Source organism: Magnolia sinica, chromosome 11, assembly GCF_029962835.1.
Source record: "Magnolia sinica isolate HGM2019 chromosome 11, MsV1, whole genome shotgun sequence".
NCBI lineage: Eukaryota > Viridiplantae > Streptophyta > Magnoliopsida > Magnoliales > Magnoliaceae > Magnolia > Magnolia sinica.
In genome coordinates, this window is record NC_080583.1 from 6,859,329 (window position 1) to 6,880,987 (window position 21,659).

General features: G+C 38.6%; 1 protein-coding gene across 2 annotated transcripts; it reads right to left on the reverse strand.

The window, feature by feature from the left end:
* Nucleotides 1-1,147: 1,147 nt before the first annotated feature.
* On the reverse strand, nt 1,148-19,805 carry LOC131218698 (serine/threonine-protein kinase CTR1-like). 2 transcript variants are annotated; one of them, XM_058213402.1, is made up of 15 exons: nt 18,697-19,804; nt 16,651-16,949; nt 16,417-16,561; nt 11,453-11,568; nt 10,839-11,047; nt 8,011-8,610; nt 7,813-7,853; nt 6,431-6,499; nt 5,308-5,408; nt 5,117-5,201; nt 4,927-5,025; nt 4,767-4,835; nt 3,793-3,924; nt 3,577-3,671; nt 1,148-1,650 (listed from the first exon to the last, which is right to left on the reverse strand). In XM_058213402.1, the coding sequence occupies exons 1-15, from the start codon at nt 19,363-19,365 to the stop codon at nt 1,554-1,556; spliced, it is 2,826 nt and encodes a 941-aa protein (XP_058069385.1). In that variant the 5' UTR covers nt 19,366-19,804; the 3' UTR covers nt 1,148-1,553. The 2 variants fall into 2 exon arrangements, with proteins under 2 accessions (XP_058069385.1, XP_058069386.1); XM_058213403.1 differs by lacking the exon at nt 3,577-3,671 and having other exon boundaries at nt 18,697-19,805.
* Nucleotides 19,806-21,659: the final 1,854 nt, after the last annotated feature.

Genomic DNA, 21,659 nt, shown 5'->3' on the forward strand with positions numbered 1-21,659 from the left:
AAATCAAAATATCCTAGACTGCAGACCTCTGGCTTTTCTTTCATTGAACGTGTAAGGTTACTGCTCTCTCTCTCTCTCTCTCTCTCTCTCTCTCTTAAACCTTCTACTTACTGATAATCCCTCTAGGATTTCACCACATTGGAGATTTTATGATTCATAGGCCAACCATGATGAGGCCCACCAGATCAATGGCCTGGGTTCTGGAGAATGAACCATAGACACTTCTGTGCAAACTGTGGGAAGAGTATAACATTTTTCCTTCCGGTTGAAAAGAAAAGGGAAAGGATGCCATTCCCTTGCAAGCTGCCATGGATAGATTTCCATCTCCACCGTGATTTGGTTGGGACCCACAGTCATAGCAAAGCATATAGGCTGCTCTGCACCATGCTTGTCTGCTGCCCGGAGGTTACACCAGGCAATCCCTAACCAATGCATTAGCGGCAGACAGCCGGACAGTTGGTACAGGTCGTGACCATCCATCACTGACGCAGACCTGGTGACTGGTGGATATTGCATCAGTCCAACCAAATCGAAAACGATCTCAAAGAGATAAGGGTTAGAAATCTATGTGAAGTTTAAAACAACTAATGAACACTGTCCGTTCATCAGTCAGGTGTGGACAGCGATTCTTCAAGCTTTCAAGGTTGCATGGTCCTTTCCTGAATCTTCCGAGAAGCTGTTATATTGCTGGCATGTGTCAAAGTTAGGAAAAGAAAAAACCATAATCTGGAAAATGTTCCTCTTGGCGGCCTGGTGGGCAGTCTGGGAAGAAAGAAATGGGAGATGTTTCGAGGGTATATCCAACTCGGCAGCTGTTATAGTTCAGAGAGTTCAACAGTATGTAATCGAGTGGGCAACATTCTCTGTGAATTTTAAGGGATGTAATTTTCCTATTGTCCAAGGATAGCTTTCTCGCTTCCTCAGCCAGATAATCCTTCTTCTGTAATTTCTCTCTTTAATCAAATTTTCGTTATTTCTCAAAAATAAAAAATAAAAACAAACAAACAAACAAACAAACTAATGAATACTTCTGAGCCGTTGGTTGAACTGATGCCATATCCACCATTCATCAAGTCTGCTTCATGATGAATGGCTCATCTGCAAGTTCGGTTGCCCGCAAAATCACAACTTTTTTCAGCTGGAAATCTTGGAGGGGAAAAATACTACATTTATAGAACCAAATGAATAAGAATTCTTACATCCAAATCCGATACAAGACGGTTAGCTAAGTGCTTCACTGATTGCAACGACATATCTTATTTCTCCATTGAAAGATCATCCCAGATTTAAATTAAACACCTCTCTGCAATCTGCATTTACATTTCTGGATCTGGGAGAGCGCTGTGATCTGCCTTCATCTTGATAGCAGCTGGTTCAAACCATGACTGGTGTTTGGCTCAAACACCAATTGCTGAACACGAAGACAAAAAATAATGATGGCCATCAGCACTCAAGGAGGGAACAGTCAATATAACCATTAGAATTGACACGAGGTAAAAATAGAAGCATTATAACAATAGAGGGTTGACGGGTTTCTTCAAGTGGGCCTTCATCTATGGGTTCCCCATCTGTATCAACTGGTGAGGGGTCTTCAGAAACTTCTTCAGTGATTCTACAATGCTTCCGAAAGATGGACGCTGTTTGGGGTCACTGCCAACAGAAAGATGAATTCAGATATATGGTAAAGTTGGGGAAGAAACTCCACTACCAAGTTCCGGTAATTCAAAAAGGTAGAACTGAGAACATCGAAAGTAGTCACAGGGTTTTCAGTTTTTTGTACAAGTTGGGCTGGTGGTCCTGTCATCCAAAGCAATAATACAGTGGGCCCTGCTCCGGATGGTCATGCACCAAAGAACTCCCAGATGTGGAAATTCGAACCATTCAATTGGTGGCCAGCAAGTTGCAAAGTTTAGTTCAGCCAAAATAAAAATAATAATAATGGCAAAGATGCAATGGCTAGGATCTTCAAATCTGGGAAATTTTTAGTGCATGGGGCATCCAGTGGAGCCCGTCATATCAACATATTGGATCTCACTAAACCATGGGCCCTTTCTACAAACTGAAAATAAATGCACTGTTGATATTCTAGGGTTGAGAAAGAGGTGAAAATGGGTAAGTTTGAAAGAGGGGGCGGGCGTTCCTGGACCCAATCTAATGGCCAGGTCAGAGTTTTGGGCCCAGACCAAACCATGCAGGGTCTGGGTTGGGTTCCAGGAAGGGCCAACCCATTTATTTAATGGGTCAGGTCTGGATTTTGGCCCCAGACCCAACCCATTGAAATTCAGGTCATGTATGGACCAAGTTCAGAAAAAGCCAACCCATTTATTTAATGGGCCAGGTCTGGGAATATGAGGACTCAGACCCGATCTATTTATCTCATGGGTCAATATACACAGGTTTTCACAAAAATGCCATTCCAAATATGTTAGTTGTATTAAGGTTTAAATCAAATGAGATTCAAAGTGTGATTGACATTTGGGAGAAAGGTTAATTGCAATTAATTCTCTCAGAAGCAAGATTCCAATGTAATTTTCTCCGAAACCCAAAATGCCTATGTGAATTTCCAACTTAGGATAGGCTCAGTTTGGCCATTGATCTCCAACGTTTACACCGATATAGGGGCTTCTAGTTGGATGAGTAGGGACCATTTGTATGACTGGTTTCACCGTAGATGCCCATGCACCAAAAGTTCCCCAGATTGAAACATCACCATGCAATACCTAGCCTTTCTTGTTGAACGTGAACAGTCACTGCATTTTCTTTCTCAATGGTCTATTTCTTGGCCTCCTAGTAAGTGTTATGACCTTCCCAATCTATGGGATTCTGGTGCTCAGGCCGTCCACAGTAACTCATGTCTATCAATGCTCTAAATGACCGAAAAATGGCCCTGAAAGTATAAACTGAAAGCCCGAGCAGTACTGCACAAGCATTCGGCCCAAGCATTGCATAATACTTCCTAAAAATGCCAAAGTTTGGAGGTACGATCTTAGGGGAAAAGAAAGATTTTCTCGGCACCCTCCATCCACATGGGGTCCAACATATTAAGATCGGGAGACTCAGGATCATGGAAGGAGACTTAGATGGTTTGGTCATGTGCAATGGAGAACAAGAACTGCACCGGACAGGATTTGGTTAAGATTGAAGGCTCTAAAAGGACAATGGGAAGGCCCAAAAAGATGTGGGTGGAGGTAGTAAGAAAAGACTTGATAAACTATTGATTAACTGAAGTTATGGCCCTTCATAGAGTGGAATGATGGAACAGGACTAGCCAACTCCAATTAGTTGGCGTAAGGCTTAGATGATGATGACAATGATGACGACTCAGGATCCTGGAACAATGGGGCCCACTTGTACAGGCCAGATGCATAAACACAATAAACATACATCTTGATGCCCTCCAATTCCAGCTCCATGAAACACACTGTTGTGATTACAATTCATTGAAGGGAAGAGTGCTTTAGATGTTTTAAAGGTTTAGGGATGTCTGCATAGCATTGCAAAACAAATGATTTTTCTTAATTTGACTTAAAATGAAGGAAATGCAATTTAATGAGTCAGAGTCCCAGCCATTCTTACTCAGCCCAACAAGCCTCCATGAGGGCAACCAATACAGGGCTGGTATTTGGTGGGATCGCAAGCCTTCTGTTCTGGAAAGCAACAGCTCCGACTACCTGAAACTTTGCTCAGTCAATAACATGGAAGAAAAAATACAGATACACATGATGTAATGCGATCATTGAAAGCAAAAGCAATGAGATTTAACCAGAACTCCTAAGTGCCAGAAGATGTTACCTGTGCATGGCTAAGTCCACTCCAAGGCTGTTGCATTGTCACAAGCTCCCATAAGATCACCCCAAAGCTGTACACATCAGACTTTTCATTTGTGGGCTCCCCACGCAAGAATTCAGGAGCCATCCACTCAGGCTGCAAAGAAAAGCAAATTAAATGCTCATGGATCCCGCCTAGTAATCCAACAGTCATTAAACAGTAGATTTTCAACTGGCAAAGATCTGATGAGTATATAAGGAATTCAATTCTGATGTAGTTTGGACAGTCCAACAAACGTCTAGTTAGAAACGAAAAATTGTCTCTTCCAGGGTTACAATATTGTTTGGAAGTGAGTCAGTGACTCATCCACCATACATGTTCGATGAGTGCAAATTAAACCAGACCATTCAAATTGTGAACCCCATAGTGGACAGAGCATATCACACTGATTATACAACTTCTAGCCATCCAAAATGTGGCTATCAAATATATGGTTAAAATATCTTGGTCAACAGCAAATTCAACAGGTGATATCAGATGGTTAAGATTGACCAATCAGCATGAATTTCAGGATCTGCCCATCCAAATGGCTGTCAGGATTGATGTGTGCAACGAGTTTGGCAGATGAGTTGCCACTATTTAGGAGAAGGTGGAACACTTATACTGGATCTTCATCTAGTACCTCTCTTGATTTTTATTTTTTTTAATTATCTTTTATCGCAAATTTTTTTTTTTTTTTTACACACACTCACGCCATGGTGGGATTTCACCACCTATGGGTACTTGAACCGTCAACCAGGTGTTGAAACTCCTGAGAGTCTACCACTGGAGTAAGAGTAAGGACCCCTTTTATTGTAATTGAAACCTAGATGAAGACACAATCAAAACCATAAAGTTTGACTTTCAGATCAAGTAGAAAATTCAGCTTCAAGGTGTTGACTTGAACTTATATATATATATATATATATATATAAAGAACCACAGAGAGACATGTTTACCGTTCCAGCAACAGATTTTGATGATATGAAAGTGTTTGCCTTGAATCGGGACAACCCAAAATCACATACCTGCATGCATGGAATGTTAAGAAGAAACAAGTAATGCAGAAATTATTGGAGAGAATTTAATAATGGTGATTTCTCAAAATTCATGGAATACCTTCACGGCCCAGTTCTTGTCTACCAACAAATTAGGAGATTTGAGATCCCAGTGAACTATAGGAGGGCTAAGGCAATGGAGATAATTGATGCCCTTGGCCTGCATACACAACACAAACTTACTTGAGCTCCAACGGAAGCAATTTTCTGCAGCTGAAAAGACATATAATGCAGAAAATTGGTATACAAACCACATCAAGTGCCATTCGTAACCTCCTCCTTTTATCCAAGATGTCTCCTGCTGCTGCTCTATGTATGAGTCGGTAAAGGCTACCCCTATTTCACAATGAGCAAGGATTGAAGAGGATAAGACATCCAGTTAGTTCAAGTCAAACAGCCACACTAGAAGTAGACAATATATAGCAAGTGAAAGAAGACTTACCTCGGTAGGTACTCTGTCACAATTGAAAGATGAGGAGGCTTTGTAACAGCACCCATAAAGAGAACAACATTTGGATGGCGTACACGTTTCATTATCGCAACCTATGGATTGTTAAGAAGAACTGGTTGTGAAGAAGCAGTGGGCAAGAGCAATAGACAGAAATCTGGATGCACATACAGGCTAGGTGCAATGGCAACAAAGGTAGCAGAAATTCAATAGAACCTTGGACACTATGAATGTTGAGTGAAATGGACAAAAACAAAGACTAGAAACATGGCTGCTATGAAAGGATGCAATAATTATTCCAGTTGCAAAAGCCCAAAAGATTACCAATGGATGAGTATAACTAAATATGATAAATAAAAATAATTAAAATTGGAAGAAAATCTTTGAAATTTCTCTGAAATCGCGATTGGAAGCTTCTTGGGACTGGATTCTAAAAGGTGTTTACATTTTAGCTTTGATTCATTTTTATATGTTGTAAATAGTGTCAAATTGTAAGAAATCCATGATTCTTCATGTTTTACATGAAAAAATAAGGATTTGGAGCTTCAAATTTGAGATTTGAGGGAGATGGGCCGAGTTGTGGAAAATTAGGAAAACTTGAAATTTCCTCATTTTGTTTCCAAATCGATTGCAATTTTAGCGTCCAAACACGAAATCAAACATGCATATAACCTGATACGCATTCTTGGCAATTTGGGAATTTTTCTAGAAAAAATATTTTTTAAATTAAAATTATTTAAAAACAAAAAATTTCCTGAAATCCACAGGTATATTTCTATTTTTGTACTTCTTTTTTTTATGTAATGCTTGTGTTTCCATACATGTTTTCTTACATCTATAAATTTCTAGTTTTATACTTCTTCTAAGTGTTCATTTGTCTTTTCTAACAATCCCTAAAGTTTCATTGAAAAATTCGACCAATTTCCCAAGGTTTCCCAACAATAATGATAAATTACGCGATACAACCGATATATCTAGTGCGATAAATGATATGTATCTGTATCCCAAGGGTGTGATACATTACGCAATAATGATATGGAAAACATTGCTTGTGAATTGTGATACATAAATGGGTACAGTTTCAAAGAACATTATTAGCAATGTTTCAAATGCATACCTCCCTTAGAAAGTCCTTCAGTTGATCCTCATGAAAGTCCTGATCTGTAAGAACCTTAACGGCAACATCCTGCATTCCATGATTGAATAAATAAGAAGATGCATCACCTTTACTTTCAAGTTAAACAAAAATGGGACAGAGAACCATGTAAGAAAAACGAAGAAAAATGTGGATTTCTTTGAATATGATAGAGAGATTGGTCAAGGAACTGAACCAAAAATTACTCTCATCAGGTTAGTTATCAGAATAACATTTCCAGAGAAGTTCCCTGCATTAAACACTTGCCTATGTAATTCAATTGTCTTCAATAAAATCAAATCACTGTCTTAAAAGAAATTCAAAAGGACATGAGTGATGATTCTTGTATCAAACATGACTGCTGACTCTTATTTCAAAGTTAGACAACAATATAGATTTTAAATTTATTAAAAAAAAAAAAAAAAACATTTCCATAATATAATAAAAGAACACACTTAAAACAGTCCAAGCAGAGCACAGTGATGTCGTATCGCTGTCAATTTTGCATAAACTTGTGTTATTGAATATATAAAGTTAAAACAAAATTTGTGGAGTTTAGCCTTTTGCAACTCCTGTGCTCTCCAGCCTGCCAGTGACCCATTTTTCAGTACCTAGAGTTCTCGTACTGTTCTACCATAAATGGGACATGTGCCTTAATAAATTCCTTCGAGTTAACACAAGCAGAACAAGAGTGTTGCTTGCAAGAATAGAACTTGAACAGTAGAAAACACTATCCTACATAAAATGCAAAGAGGATGGTACTAATTAACACATGGAAACAGCACATGGTCAACACAATTTATGTGAAATTGGGAGGCAGGGCCAATCTGGGTTTACAGGGAAGGCAATTAGACTGCCGGTGCTTACAAGAAAATCTCTGTTATACGACAAAACTAAATATCATATGATATATGGTTCCTATTTGATGAAACTCCAACTGGAGAGTTGCATAAATTTAGCAAACATATCTGCAGGACACATGAAAATTTGCACTTTGCAATTAAGTGAAAAATACTTAGCAGGAAAACTACTGCATTGATTAGTACAGTTGGTAAAACCAAGGTATTAAAACCTGGACTGGACCAGACAGTCCAGCTTGTTTCAACCTGAACCAGCCACCAAAATGGTCTGGTCCCTCTAAAAAAACAGTCATAGGGATAATTGTATTGCAGAGAAAAATATGTAAATACATCTGTCAAAGCACAAAATTGTACTTCCATTAGAAAACCAAGTCTGTAACTGCTAGACTAACAACTGGCACAAAAACAAGTTTAGTCTGGTCTGGTTTCAAAACATTGGATAAAACCATGATAATCAAATATAGGGAAAAAAAAAAAAACATGTTGAATATATTGAGTACTAACCGATCCATGCCATTCAGCAAGGTGCACTGTCCCAAATGAACCTGCAAAAACAAATGTAATACATAATAATTAATAACAGTATCACGAAATCAATTAGAAAAGCTTCAAAAAGATACGTCTTTCCCATGTAAATGGCATGCTTGTATGAAATGGTTGTGAATATATATACTGGACCAATTCATAAAAAGCAACACGTACCAGCACCAATCCGCTCTTTGACATGCAATTCATCCCATGATATCTCGAGCCAGTCCATAGCAAGAGAAGGTTCAAGATTCACATAATGTGGCAAGGTGACATTAGCAAAGCCCCTTCTATTCTCAGCCTCCCTCAGCTTTATTTCATCAGATACTTCTATCTTAGTTTGATTGGCCCTATTGTTTGTAATTAGAGTGTGGTATGAAACCAAGCCCTCCATGTAAGATTCTTTAATGAGACTTTTGTTCTCGCCAACCCTGTAATGTCCATCTATGGAGATGCCTGCAACAGCATCCAGATCTTTTGATACACTATCTTGATCAGATACCAATTTCTTGCTTTGACTGCAGCGAGTCCTATCATCTTCAGGCTCCAGAGGCATCACTGACACTTCCTTTATTTCGAGTTCTTTAACAGTCGGATAGTAAACAGCAACCTTTACATTTTCTTGCAATTCAACATCCTGAACAGGCTGGAATTCTTTTCTCAAGAATTCGCCAGATTTCTCTCCATCGTTATCACTTGTTAAAAGGAGACAATTTGCATTAACAACCCCTGGGGAAAGGCTGTTTGTTTCAATTTTTTGAGTTTCCTCTTTACCTGCAAAATCATTCAAGGAATGACTCGTAATAAATCTAGTGATAAACTGTATGCCTTCATCGACTTTGTATAGTTGATGCTTGGATAGATATCTTCAATAAAATTGATTTCACATAATTATTTAGCAATCTGACATATTGATTCAAATATATCATATATGAAGAATTTTTTAAGAGAGAGAGAGAGAGAGAGAGAGAGAATCCTTTGGGATAAGATATTTCCGAACAACTTGCACTGAGAATGCACTAACGGAAGTGCCATTAGAAAAGAAAGAACTATAGGTAAATGAAAATGCTTTCTTTAAACGTTTGGCTGAAGAAGATAATTTTCACCTTTAAAGAATTATTTTCCAATATGAGTGCCAACAGAAAGGCAATCGGAAACCTAGACGATAGCAATTGGTGAATTTAGAGAAATTCTGACTGAACTTTGCCTTGAAGATGAAAGGATAAGTTAAAAGATACATAGTGACAGTGTGACACAAACAGTTGAAAGAGGATACTTTTAAAGAAACAGAACATCAAACAGCCAGAAAAGACAGAAAACCATACTACACTCATCATCAGTAAAGCTTTTTATATCTCCTTGATGGTAAATGGTAATACATGCTAACATCAGAATTGACAACAAGTGATCCAAGAGAAATAACAATACCTACAATTTAAATATATTTTACCGCCAAAGCGAGCACATGAATCTAAAGTAATCAGCATATAAAACATGCTTACAGGTTCAGCTGAAGCACCAATGCCACAGAAGCCAAATAGATCATGCAGCAAACAAGAAGGCTATGATGATCCAGTCTCACTCATTAGAGTTTGCCAAAGCAGCATTACCTGATAAGGGTGCCTGGCGAAAAAACTGTTTTCAATAAGAGGCGATCGGCTTGTTAGAAGCAATTAGATGATCGACATATAGGAGTCTCCATCATTGCTTACTTTTCACTAATCTTGAGTTCCTCAGGTCTTAGAAAGTGAAGAGAGGATAATCGACTAATCTTGCCTTCTACATACATTTATAGCCATTAAGCAAGCGATGTAAGACTAGAGTTGAGTTCCTCAGGTCTTAGAAAGTGAAGAGAGGATAATCGACTAATCTTGCCTTCTACATACATTTATAGCCATTAAGCAAGCGATGTAAGACTAGAGTTGAGTTCCTCAGGTCTTAGAAAGTGAAGAGAGGATAATCGACTAATCTTGCCTTCTACATACATTTATAGCCATTAAGCAAGCGATATTAGAATAGAGTCGAATAAAGATTTTTCCCCCCACATTCATCTGCTGTGAAACTGGAGTACTGTGCATCCATTCTGGGCAGCTACCTTAATTTTGTTCAAAAAGTTCGCTCATCGACTACTCCATTGAGGCATATTTAAAAAATAAAAAAATAATTAAAAAAAGTCAGTCGCAGCATCCTTCACAAACCAAATGATTTTGTGCAGGCCAGTGCTCCTTCCTTTTTATCATGTAAGCCTCAATGTTCACTATCTTGTTTTTATGGATCATCATGAAACCCAACCTCTCCTTTTTCAGGGTTTACCACAGAACACATTGAATTTCCCAGGAAACACTGCATGTTTGCTTTCTCTCTGCTTCAACTTCATTGGTTCTGCCTCACAAGTCCGGTTGACACACCATGAATTTAATACCTCCATCTGTTCATTATGAACTCAATCAAACCAACACAAAAAAGATTGATTCATTGATCATTCTAGGAAACCAGTATTGGCACTATTTGGTAGTTAATCTGAGGAAGCACATAATATGAAGGCCATTTAATTGATGGGAGTTGTTGTTTGCAGTAATCAAGATCCACCCATCTGTTATTGAGGGAAAATATGAAACTCCAATGCATTTAATGGGTCAATCCCTCAACCTTCTTTGTTTAAGGCTAGATTTATGGAAGAAAGCTCAACATGTTGTAGCTTATCAAGTCAATCCAACTATATAACCCTGGGGTTCATACAAACAAAGTAAAAATGGGACAATGAATGTCCACAAGGAAACATGTAACTGTTTCCCATCTCGCCAATGCTGAGACATGGAAAGATCTGCCTTCATATCTAACCATACCAGTATGCCCTTATTGGGCCAATGCAAATGCAAAAATGACAAAAGGTGCTTGCTGAGACAAATAAAGACATTTGAGAGAAGTAGTACAGACAGATACAGGCATTATTTTTAACATACTGCACACTTTACATTCAAGAAATGCAAAATAAATTATACCTGAAGTTTGAGGATCCACGAGGAAAATGCCTGCATGCTCTGGGTCAAGTGTATGATTCCATGATGCATCATCACTATAAGACTCTTCGCAACCTTTTAGAAGTGAGATTTGGAAGGGTGAAGGTATTGATGAAAGCATTGTACCATTTACTAAGGAATCTGGATAATGGACATTCCCTGGCTCCCCAACCAAATCAACTACATACTCCCTGTTTAAAAAAATAGAGAGAAGAAACCAAGATAAATAAAATGAAGAAAATGGAACTTCAGGATAACACATCATAGGATTGATGGACTCCAAAATTAACATTATGAATCAGGGACACCCTAAGAAGATGTTTCGCAGAACATGATCATTTGCTTAATCTCATCTACTCTTTACATTCGACAATGAGATTCTCATTCTCATTATGTAGGCAATTTCATTTTCCAGGTTAAGCAAGTTCTCTCAGACACTTTGATCCTTAAACCCGCCTAGGAGAAATGTTTCTACATAAACAGCAAGACTCGATATGAATATCAGTTGGACACAATATAAGTGATAACAGATAAATATCGTGCCTAATAATAATAATAACTAAAATAGGTTTCAAGGAAGAGAAGTAATGGCCGACCTCAATGACTGCCTGTCATCTCCAATTTTGACAAGACATGATGAGGGATATTCTGATGTGCAGTACTTGCAGCCTTGAGCTATCCGACATGGCAAGCCAATGTAGTCAGCCAACTTCTGCATACAGAACATTGCAGAGGTAAGGGATCTTGAAGAAGGCTTGGTTTTATGTCAAAATAATATTGGGTGCATATTCCCTATATCTTTAAAAGAAAAACGTTTGTAAAGACCAAGTTTACCATCATGATGCATACAAAGTATGGGTGACATACCAAAACAGCTATCTGGAATTATGGAAACAATGAGCTTGTTCCAGAGGTCTTTTTGAGATCTAAATTTTTATTTCTGTAAGAATTTCATACTTCTATTATTTCATGCGCAAATTATACTTCAAGAGTTCTGAGACGAAATGTTGAATTTTAACTTTTATAGGAGTAGGTTTGGGGCCTGTTTAATATCTAGCCATTCAGTTTCTTGGTTGGGCAGAAAACATCTTGCTACCGGTTCTATCTAAACGGTTTGATGCAGTCAAGTTTTGCCATGTGTTTTACATGCCAAATGTGCACACCTGTGGAAGATCCAAACTGTCCATCAAAAGTGGCTTGCTTTAAAAATCCCTCCCGTGAAATTTCATGCCCGTTGGATTTACAGATGGGCCACTATAGGAGAAACAATCCTAATTGTGGGCACTCCACCCAAAACACCATATAAAATGATAATGATCAGGATCAAAACTTAGCAGATTGGCTAAGGTAAGATTGATTGTTGAGAGAAGTTAGATTAGGGTTTGTTTGGTTTAGCTTATAAGATGATGTAACAAAAACAAAGAGACATTTTTAATGGGTTTTCCATTTACAGTTTGTTTGTATAGGAGGATCCCAAGGTGAGGATATGGAAAAATGTAATCATGATTTCCAAACTAGATTGACGGTTTTGTGGTCAAAGTCAAATAATCCCATCAAAGGTGTCAAACTTCGTCCAACACCCTAGCTATATTTGCCGTGGAGTATACCAGGAGGGCCATTCATTCGTATTCCCCAAACAACCAAACGAGGTATATAATCACCCCAGTACATCCGTAAGGACTAGTGAATACCATTAGAATCATCGTCCCTATAGATCAGTGTGACACCATCCTATTGACTCAAGCGTTCACTGACAGTCCATATTCTCTCTATGGCCAACCCTAATGAAAGCTATCCCCCAGGGCCCCATAGTCTTAGCTACTATAAATGTAGTGTAAACGGTATTGAGGATTCCTCATCATTTCTTGCACAATCCAAAAAGTAGAAAAAAAAAAAGTGATTTTGTGGAAAATGTAATAATGCATCCTCTCCCAAGAGAAATCTTTAATAAATGCTAGAGAGGATTCCTCGCCATTTCTTGCAATTTAGAAGTGGAAAACGGTGATTTCGTGTGAAAAGATGATCACGAATCCCTTCCAAGAGAAATCCTCAATAAATGCCAGAGAGGATTTCTCACCATTTCTGAAAGTGCAAAAGAGTGAATTTGTGGGACAAAGTGATCATGATTTCAAACCACAATAAATGCAGTGGAATTGGAACTCAGAATGGCTCTGTTTTTCACAATCCAAACAGTGAAACAGATTTCTGCAAAAAAAAAAAAGGATCCTGCAGATTCATCCTATTCAAACATGGTAGTGATATCAGTCCTCTCAATAGTTACCCTCACATTAGCACAAAAAAAAAAAAAAAAAAAAAAACCCGATATATGTACATATTAGCAAACCCACACCTGACCATACGAAAATCCATCATGTTTTCTCCTCTCATCTCTCCCTCTCTTTTCTCTCTTTCTTTCCTCTCACAGTGTCACGAAACATAGCAATTTCCCACCATTCCAGCCATTCCTCTCCATGGAACCATTACTTTTTTGTTCCATGGCATTGTTCCATGGCAACATCACTTCTTTTCAATTTATCTTGTTTTCTCTTACCAAATGTAGAATTCATCCCGATGGCTGTGAGAAAACTAGTTTTACAATTTAATATGTGGAACTTATCTTTATAGACCTGCCATCAGAAAATTTTCATATCCATGTAAAGCATAAAGAATCAGTGATGTTCTTCTAGTGAGAAAGTTTATCTATTGAAATTTTCTGTGGCATGAAGAATTGCATTTGCTTGACCACATAAGAATGTTTGGACAATTTGGCTGAGTTGTATCTTAAACTATATATTATCTAATTGCAGTTACAGGAATCCTGTGTTGTCAAGATGTCTTCAATCCTGTGTTTTCTTTTCCTTTTTCTGTTTTGCTGCTGTCTGCTCTCTCGGCAGGCTTGTTTGTTTGTTTCTCTGTTTTTCTGTTTTAGCCTTTAATGAAATTGCGTTATCTTTCAAAAATAAAAAATAAAAAATTATGGGTCTGTCAATACCATCGACAAACAACTTGATCCCATGGATAGACTACTCAATCCCATCGAGAAAATCCTGAATTTTTCCCTATGCTCGTTGGACAGTTTTTGGGGCATTCTTTGATCCCATAGAAGGTGGCTTCGATCCCATCGACAGGCCTCGATGGCTGTTGATCCTATTGAACGTCATATCGACAAAAATGCCCGATTTTGCAGAAGTGCGTATTTTGTTTCCTAATTTGATTATAACACTATATAAGCGGGTGTAATTGGGATTAGGGTAGGCTAAGACGTTCCTAAGGTGTTCTAGAGCAAATCTAGGGTTTTGCAAAGGGATTTTGATCGTTTTTTGGATCGGTAAGTCCATCCATCTCTTGTAATTCGTACTTCATAATGGAATCACTGTCGCTTTGTGCCGTGGTTTTTCCTGCAAGGGTTTTACACGTAAATCCGTGTGTTCTCTGTGGTGCTTGTTTGCGTTTATATCTCTCTTGTTTGATTCGAATCCAGGGTTTGCTTCCGCGATTCCCCAACATCCTGTTATCGAAGTTAGTCACTGAAATGAGAAAACACAAGCAAAAATGGACACTTCTCCTAGGCAGATAGAGAATTACTAACCATCATTTAGTGATACTGAATAATGTAATAAATAATGAGTACCATAAGAGAGCTCCTAAATTCCTGTATCTAAAAAGACTTGTCCAGCATAACATGTAATAAATCATGGGAGCAAACTATCCAGTTTGGGGAGGAGGAGATATTTCTCAAGTCCCAAGAAATGACCCATAAGCATCTGTTATTTTCTCAAGTTCAACATGATAATCCAAAAATACCTCACTATCTGGCTGTGGGTACAATTCCCTTAACGGGTTGCATTATATTATTGTGAGTAGTGTCACTTGATGCTTCTAACTGAGTTGCATGCCCATGTGATACCCATGCATCCCTGATCAGAAATGCATATCCGCTTTAAGAACTCTCAGCTTTAACTTAAATTGTTAAGTTATGTTGACTTAGATTATAGAATTTTACTTCTGAAAAAATAATAATCCACAACCAGTCATGAACACAGATATTTACTTACGAAAAAGGATGATCTGCCTGTCATGAACTCCTAGATTATTTCCCACTAAAGATGAGAAAATTAAAAGAACTGACAACAAGATGCAAGAATGGAATTCATCTACCTTAATGTAGCACCAAGATACAGTTGTCGATGTCAACTATTACTTCTGTTAGTCGTAGAAGTCAATCAACAACTAAAATTTTATTTTCGGCATGCTCTATCCTACAAAACGGCACAAAAACAGACATACACATTTGAAAGATACAAATATCAACAGGTAATACCAGACATGGTGTCTATAAAATTCACAGGCATCGTCAGCTGTTAAGCTTTGTTTTGATGGTAGCTAGAGATCACAGTTCTTGACTCACAAATATCAGTGTCTCCATGCCATTCTGAATCATATTTACTAAACCTGCTACCTCCTTAGTCCTATGTACCCTGGTGAACCATTTAATGAAATTAACCTCTTATTCTTTTGCACACAAAGGACCGTGAACAATAAACAGAACTATGAGCAGACTGGATAAAGCAATACCATGTTTTGTCAAGTTTTTGTCATACATCCCACAAAATAAGTTAGATACAGAACTTCTCTATGATCCCAAGACCCAAGTCTTATCCTCAATAAATAGCTACCTCACTTTAATTTGACTCAACACCCAGTTGTTATCCTTAAATGGTAGAATGAAAGGCATCATATCTTCTGCTCATAACTCTTATAATTCATCTTGGCATGCGCAATCAATGAATTTGTAGAAATTAAGACACGTCCTTGCAATTTTAACATTTCAATCTATAAGCTTGGGATTTGGGAACAACAGATATATAGTTCCTAGACCTTATGCCACACCAGCTGAGGCAGGAGCCGCAGGACCTGTCTGACAAATACAGAATCTTAAGCATGGGCAACATCACCACATAATATCAGCCTATACCTCGCTTCAAATTAATCAAAGAATAAAAAATGATTCAAGAAATAAAATCCCACCTTTTCATAAAAGATACCCACATATCTAAAGTGTATAGAAAAGATACCCACATGTGTATTTCATAAAATCCCACCTTAGCTGCAATATCGTTGCTATCATTACACGAGTCAGCTTGTTTGCATGCAGCAGTAAAACCCTGCTTTTTTTGCCTTCACATTGGAAGGGATCTTGATCAGAAAAAATAAATATATGGATGTTTGGTTTATCCAAAAGGTATCTAGTTTGAAGCTGAAAGGCATAAAAAGTGCCTCTTCCAATCTGTTTTACTCGGTCTTCCACTCGAAACAAAATGGATTTGGCTAAAGCAATTCTATTTGATAGGAGCCACGCGCATGCAAAGAAGCCCTAAATCTTGCGGGAAGGGCAACGTCCAAATTTTTACTTCCGAGGACTTCCATTGTCATGTCATAAGTATGGAATTAGTTCCTAACCAATTACAAACTAAGGATTACAGATGCTCAAAGAAGACAGGTGATGAAATATAAACATATAAAAATAGTCGAGGCAACCCCTTTAGCATAGCACAATCACCTTGAAAAGAATAGCCCGATGCCTGCAAAGTCCCATGGATAGGCTACCAACAGGGAGCACAATGCATTGATGACAATCTCTCAATTTTTTGCTACATAATTTCCACTGGATGTACAGATCACCCTGCTGCATCTGAAAGGCACCCCTTCAAATTCCGACAAACTTGATACATTAGAACTGAATGAGCAAATAAGACATGCTTCTTAATCTGCATACCTGAAATTAAGGTCTTACCCCATGAAGTTAGAAACAAGCTGGCCGAGTTTCTCCACTAACTTCAATGTATTCCCCAAACCATAGTAAAGTTCTAGTGCTTTATCTTCAAGCTCTTTAAGGCATATGTCTTCACGTTTATCAAAAAGGACCACCTCCATCTGTGAATCGCTGGGATCAACTGCTCTAAGTGCTGCTAAAGAAGGTAGTTGTCTTCCTTCCTCCAATTCATTGCACATCACCCATAAATATGGACTCATTCCCAGAATATTATAGAACCCATCAGATATCTTGTCAGAATATGACAAGCATCCATTAACCTGCAAGTAAAGAATATTAAACATACAGCTCAAAGTCGTATTAAAGTAGCTCATAGGCAAATGCATATATATAAAAACCATTAAGTGGTTGAATTATCAGTTTGTCAGGAACATCAGTCATTTAATTCCGCTCATATTTCGGGGCAAAAGAGGAAAAAAGAATTCTTCAAAGGGAACCAAATCAGATTAGCATTTTGAATGCATGTGTGTATGTTCATTAGTATTTTGTCTGCACCAAAAGGTAGGTAGTAGGAAATGTCTGCCCTTATGAATACAATTCTCATGTGTTTTGATCATTTGACGGCAATCACACAGATACCAATGGCGTTCTTAAAGATGTGACCATGACAATGATTGCTACCAAACTAACAAGAAATGCCCACAGAATTTGATCTGGTGAAAGGCACTTAGGTAACGTCTGAGCAAGATATTTGAAAGTATTTTAAAAAAAAAAAATTTTTTAAAAAAACCATGTTTCTATAAATTGTGACGACTTCATTGCAAAAGGCCTAAAATGGCAATAGATACATATAAACTCTGTAGAACGTCCTTTTACAAGACTACTGGCTGCTCTGTTTGCCTCACAAAAGTACACACCCGAAAATAACATCCGAAGACCGCAGGATTCGTGTGTAAAATTGTTAGGCAACAAAAAATAGGCAAACAAAAGAAACATGTTTCATATGACACCAAACCCAACAAAACCACATAATTTTTCCTTGAATTTTCTAAAAAATGAAACCAAAAAGAAACTTGAATTTTGCCACAACCTTTCTGAGTCATGAGAGCCAGAAATTAAGCATGGCAAGAACTTAAAATGCAAGTTCACCTACTCAAATTTAGTTGCAAGCTATAACTAATCATGATGCAGCACTTGGATTGTAGTTGCAAGCTATTTCCAAGGTAGTTCGAATCAAAATTCTAAGTCGAAGACCCACAAAATCCTCCCAATCAAAAGCATGCATGTTTGGCAAATAAACTGCTTTTTTTCTCTCTTTTTTTTTTTGAAAGATAATAATTTTATTAAAAGGCCAGAAAACACAACACAAGGGAAAAAAAACTAACAAACAAACAAAATACAACAACTGGGCATGCCAAAATTCAGCGCAATCAAAGTTCCCACTCCCTAATCAGCAAGAAAACTTTGGAAACAATCTGGCCCGAAGAAGGAATCAAATTCCAAAAACAGCAAGCAATGCTAGTCTCCACTTAGCCTTGACTTTCGACCGGGGACCACCAGCATGCCACACTAGAACAAATAAACTGCCTTCTTTTCAATAATTTCCACCTTTAAATACCACCATCAAAAGCCAAATAGAGATAGCAAACTTCAATTTCTCAATCAAAAAAGCCAGATAAAGAAGAAAGCATGATGAATCATATGATGCTAAACCGAACAGAATGCCATTTCTAATTTCGCCTAGAAACTTTACCAGATGGGTCCCACCTTGCTGGTGTCCAGATCATTTATCTGATCGGCATGAAAGATGGCCTATGCCCTCCAACATACTCTCCTAACTGTCAGATTAGTGGACCGCAAATGGATGGTTTTGCGAATGGTCCACTCCCAGGAAAAAGAAAAGGAAAGAAAGAAACTCCAGCAATCATGTGCATAACTCTTTCTGATGAGGAGAATTATGGAGCATGACCCATCCATGATGGATCCCAGCCGAAGAATAGCCTGGACCATAGAAAGGTAGGCCCACCTGTACAATTACTCGCAGAACAAAATACTTCAGCACCATACCCAAAGGCGGTATGACACCTTCTCGGCATCGGAAGAAATGCCGCAAATCTCCGGCACGCCGTCCTGCAAAAGATGCATCTCTTCTGCCAGAGAAGCCTGTGATGCGAGGCGAACTGCAAGAGTGAGCTGTAAACAGTAGCTCTCTCTCATCCTCTGCACCCAATTCTCCCTACTCCCTTCCTCTCTCGATCCTCCCTCCCCCTGTAACCCCTTCCAAGGTGCTGAATCCTTTGCATCAGTCAATGAACTCCCATCCACCATTGAAAACAGGCTCCCAGCATAACTGCTCCCGCTGGACAACCTCTGCAACGAGGACTGACGGCCCGGAGCACGATCCTGGGCGTCAATCATATCCGTCCCAACCGAAACCCCCGGGCCTTCATCACTGCCCCTCAACCGAAGATAAACAGCGTGGTTCAGCTTCCGATCACCAAAAGATCCAACCTTGTTCCATATCTGGAAAGGACGGCTCGTGAAAGGATCCGATCCGATCAGATTCTGCCCAATCGAGGCCTCTGTCACAATCGGAGACGCTCCCCTGTCACTTTCCACATTAAATCGAACTCTACAATGCTTCTTCCCGTGATCTGGGATCGTTTTCTCGGCAAAATCCACCCGTTGATCTGGAGATCGGGTTAGGAAAGCGGAAATCTGCTGATTTTGAGGCATTTTCACGGGCCTCACGGGATCGAAGCTTCCAAACTCTGCCTTTTATCTGCATCTCTTCGCTTTTCTCCTTTCCAAAACCCTAACCCTATTGAAATCGAGAGATCTCTTACAAGCTTTTACTTTTTCTTTCTCCTCTTTGAAACATTCAAGGGAAGAAGAAGGCGAAGAAGGAAGAAGATTTTTAAAAATGAAATGAAAACGAAATACAAATGAAAATGACAATGAAACGAAATGAAAGAGACGTCTTTTATTCGAAATTTTCAAAACCGGAGTCAGAGAAAAGCCGGTTTTGTTCAGAGCTCAGAAAGCGGTCTTCTTTTAGCAATACATGGAAGCTGGAAGCTCATTGGAGGGAGAAAAGCGGTTTTGTAGAGGTCTGGAATAATCGATTTGGAGTGAAAGGTGGTTTTGCAGAGCTCTCTCTCTCTCTCTCTCTCTCTCTCTCTCTGGCTTCTGAAGCTCGGGAGTGGTGGCTGTGGAGCGCTGAAGGCGCTAGAAAAACTTAAAAATTTAGCGGGAAAGACTATCGTGCGCGAGGGTGTAACTGCGCGCCGGATATGGTTATTTCCAACGTCGTCAGCAGAAGAACGACAAAGAGGTTTGATCGCACGCGCATGTGTAAGAGACCTACCATCTACACGCCGTCACGTGTGAAAATTTTAAAATCGTGTGAGAGAATCGCACTGTCCAGAAGGTCATTCCCAAAATTTATATATGATGGAACAAAATTCATATATATATATATACACACACACTAATCAGGTTTTCCGATCTAATATGAAAAACATGGACGTCCTAAAATAACTAGCCCATTTATTTTACCTATTTCTGCCCATATGATCACTGGCTATTACTAATTTTTGGATCATATAAAAATAATTGAGATGAACGCCTGATGGATGGTTTTGATCTCGTACATATGCATCATAATTAAACATTCACACGCGTGTAGATGGTCTCCTGATGTTCGCGTGTGGGATAACCAAACCTCGAGAAAATGGAAGGATTGGAGTCCATCTGTAACGGAAACGGATTGGCTACTCCCCCTGCTGCCAGCCAATGGCTGATGGTCGGTGCTTTGTGGGCCCCAATATGATGTATTTGTTTCATCCATGCCGTCCATCTATTTTTACAAATAATTTTATAGCATGATACCAAAAATGAGTTATAGCCCAATCTCAAATGAACCACATTAAAGGAAAAAGTGTTGAATGAACTTCGACCGTTAAAATTTTTTTGGGGGCCATAAAGTTTTGGATCAAGCTGATATTTGTTTTTTCCCTTCATATGGGTCTGTATGACCTAATCAACAGATTGGATGTCAAATAAAAAGTACGGTGGCCCTTAGGAATATTTTAATGGTCAGTATCCAATCACTACTGTTTTCCTGTGGTGTGGTCCACCTGGGATTTAAATCCCTCCCATTTTTATAATAGAACCCTAAAATGTTCTTTAAATTTGGATTAACGGAATGGATGAAGTACATACATCATGGTAGGGCCCGCGGAGCACCGACCATCAGCCACGGGGCTGGTGTCAGGGGAGTAGCCAATCCGTTCCCGTCTGTAACGGCGATCAAAGTCGCTGGCGTTGGTTTGTCCTGGCTGAAACGACGATAATAAGCGTTATTTGATAGACTGGCAGAGTGTGTAAGTACATACGCAGGAGCATTTTCTATGAACGCATGTTTAATATTTTAATCCAAACCGTTGAAATATTTTATTCTATGATGTTTGATGATGAAGTTAAATTATTATTAACAATAACGTATTAAATTAATTAAGTTTGGTTATAAGTATACTCCGTTGATTATAAATCAGTGATTATTTAGTGTGCTTTTAGCCGTAGGATGCATTTAAAATGGGCCACTGTTTGAATGGGAGAATTTCTCTCCTAGTAATCAGTTCACCAAAGCCTGTGAGAACTCTTTAAAAACTCGTGAAACTTTATGAGCCCAGAAGTCAGCATGATCCAAAATCAACAGGCCACGACAGGGTGGAAGAGAATCTCCACTTTTGACTTTGATTCTCCCAAACCCGACCTTAGTTGCAAAACAATGGGAAGTTTTGTCCAAACCATTCATCCAACCTATATTAGAGACCTATATAGCTGAAATTTGGATATGCATGCATGTGGATGCCGGTTTCTTAATGGATTGGGCTCGTTTCTTTCATGTATTCATCTTTCCGAAGCTTTTTACATTGTAATTAAAAAGATATTATATTTGACCATAGTTGTTATTAGTTGATTTTCTCATACTTATAATCGATTCGACCCTAAAAACACCAGGAGAG

What these genes read in the sequence shown, in the direction of transcription:
- LOC131218698 (XM_058213402.1), bottom strand. Translation starts at nt 19,365, where the DNA reads ATGCCTCAAAATCAGCAGATTTCCGCTTTCCTAACCCGATCTCCAGAT. An exon ending in CGTGGATCCTCAAACTTCAG is followed by an intron (nt 8,611 to 10,838) that starts GTATAATTTATT and finishes ATGATTTTGCAG; the next exon opens with GTAAAGAGGAAACTCAAAAA. An exon ending in GTGACAGAGTACCTACCGAG is followed by an intron (nt 5,202 to 5,307) that starts GTAAGTCTTCTT and finishes ATTGTGAAATAG; the next exon opens with GGGTAGCCTTTACCGACTCA.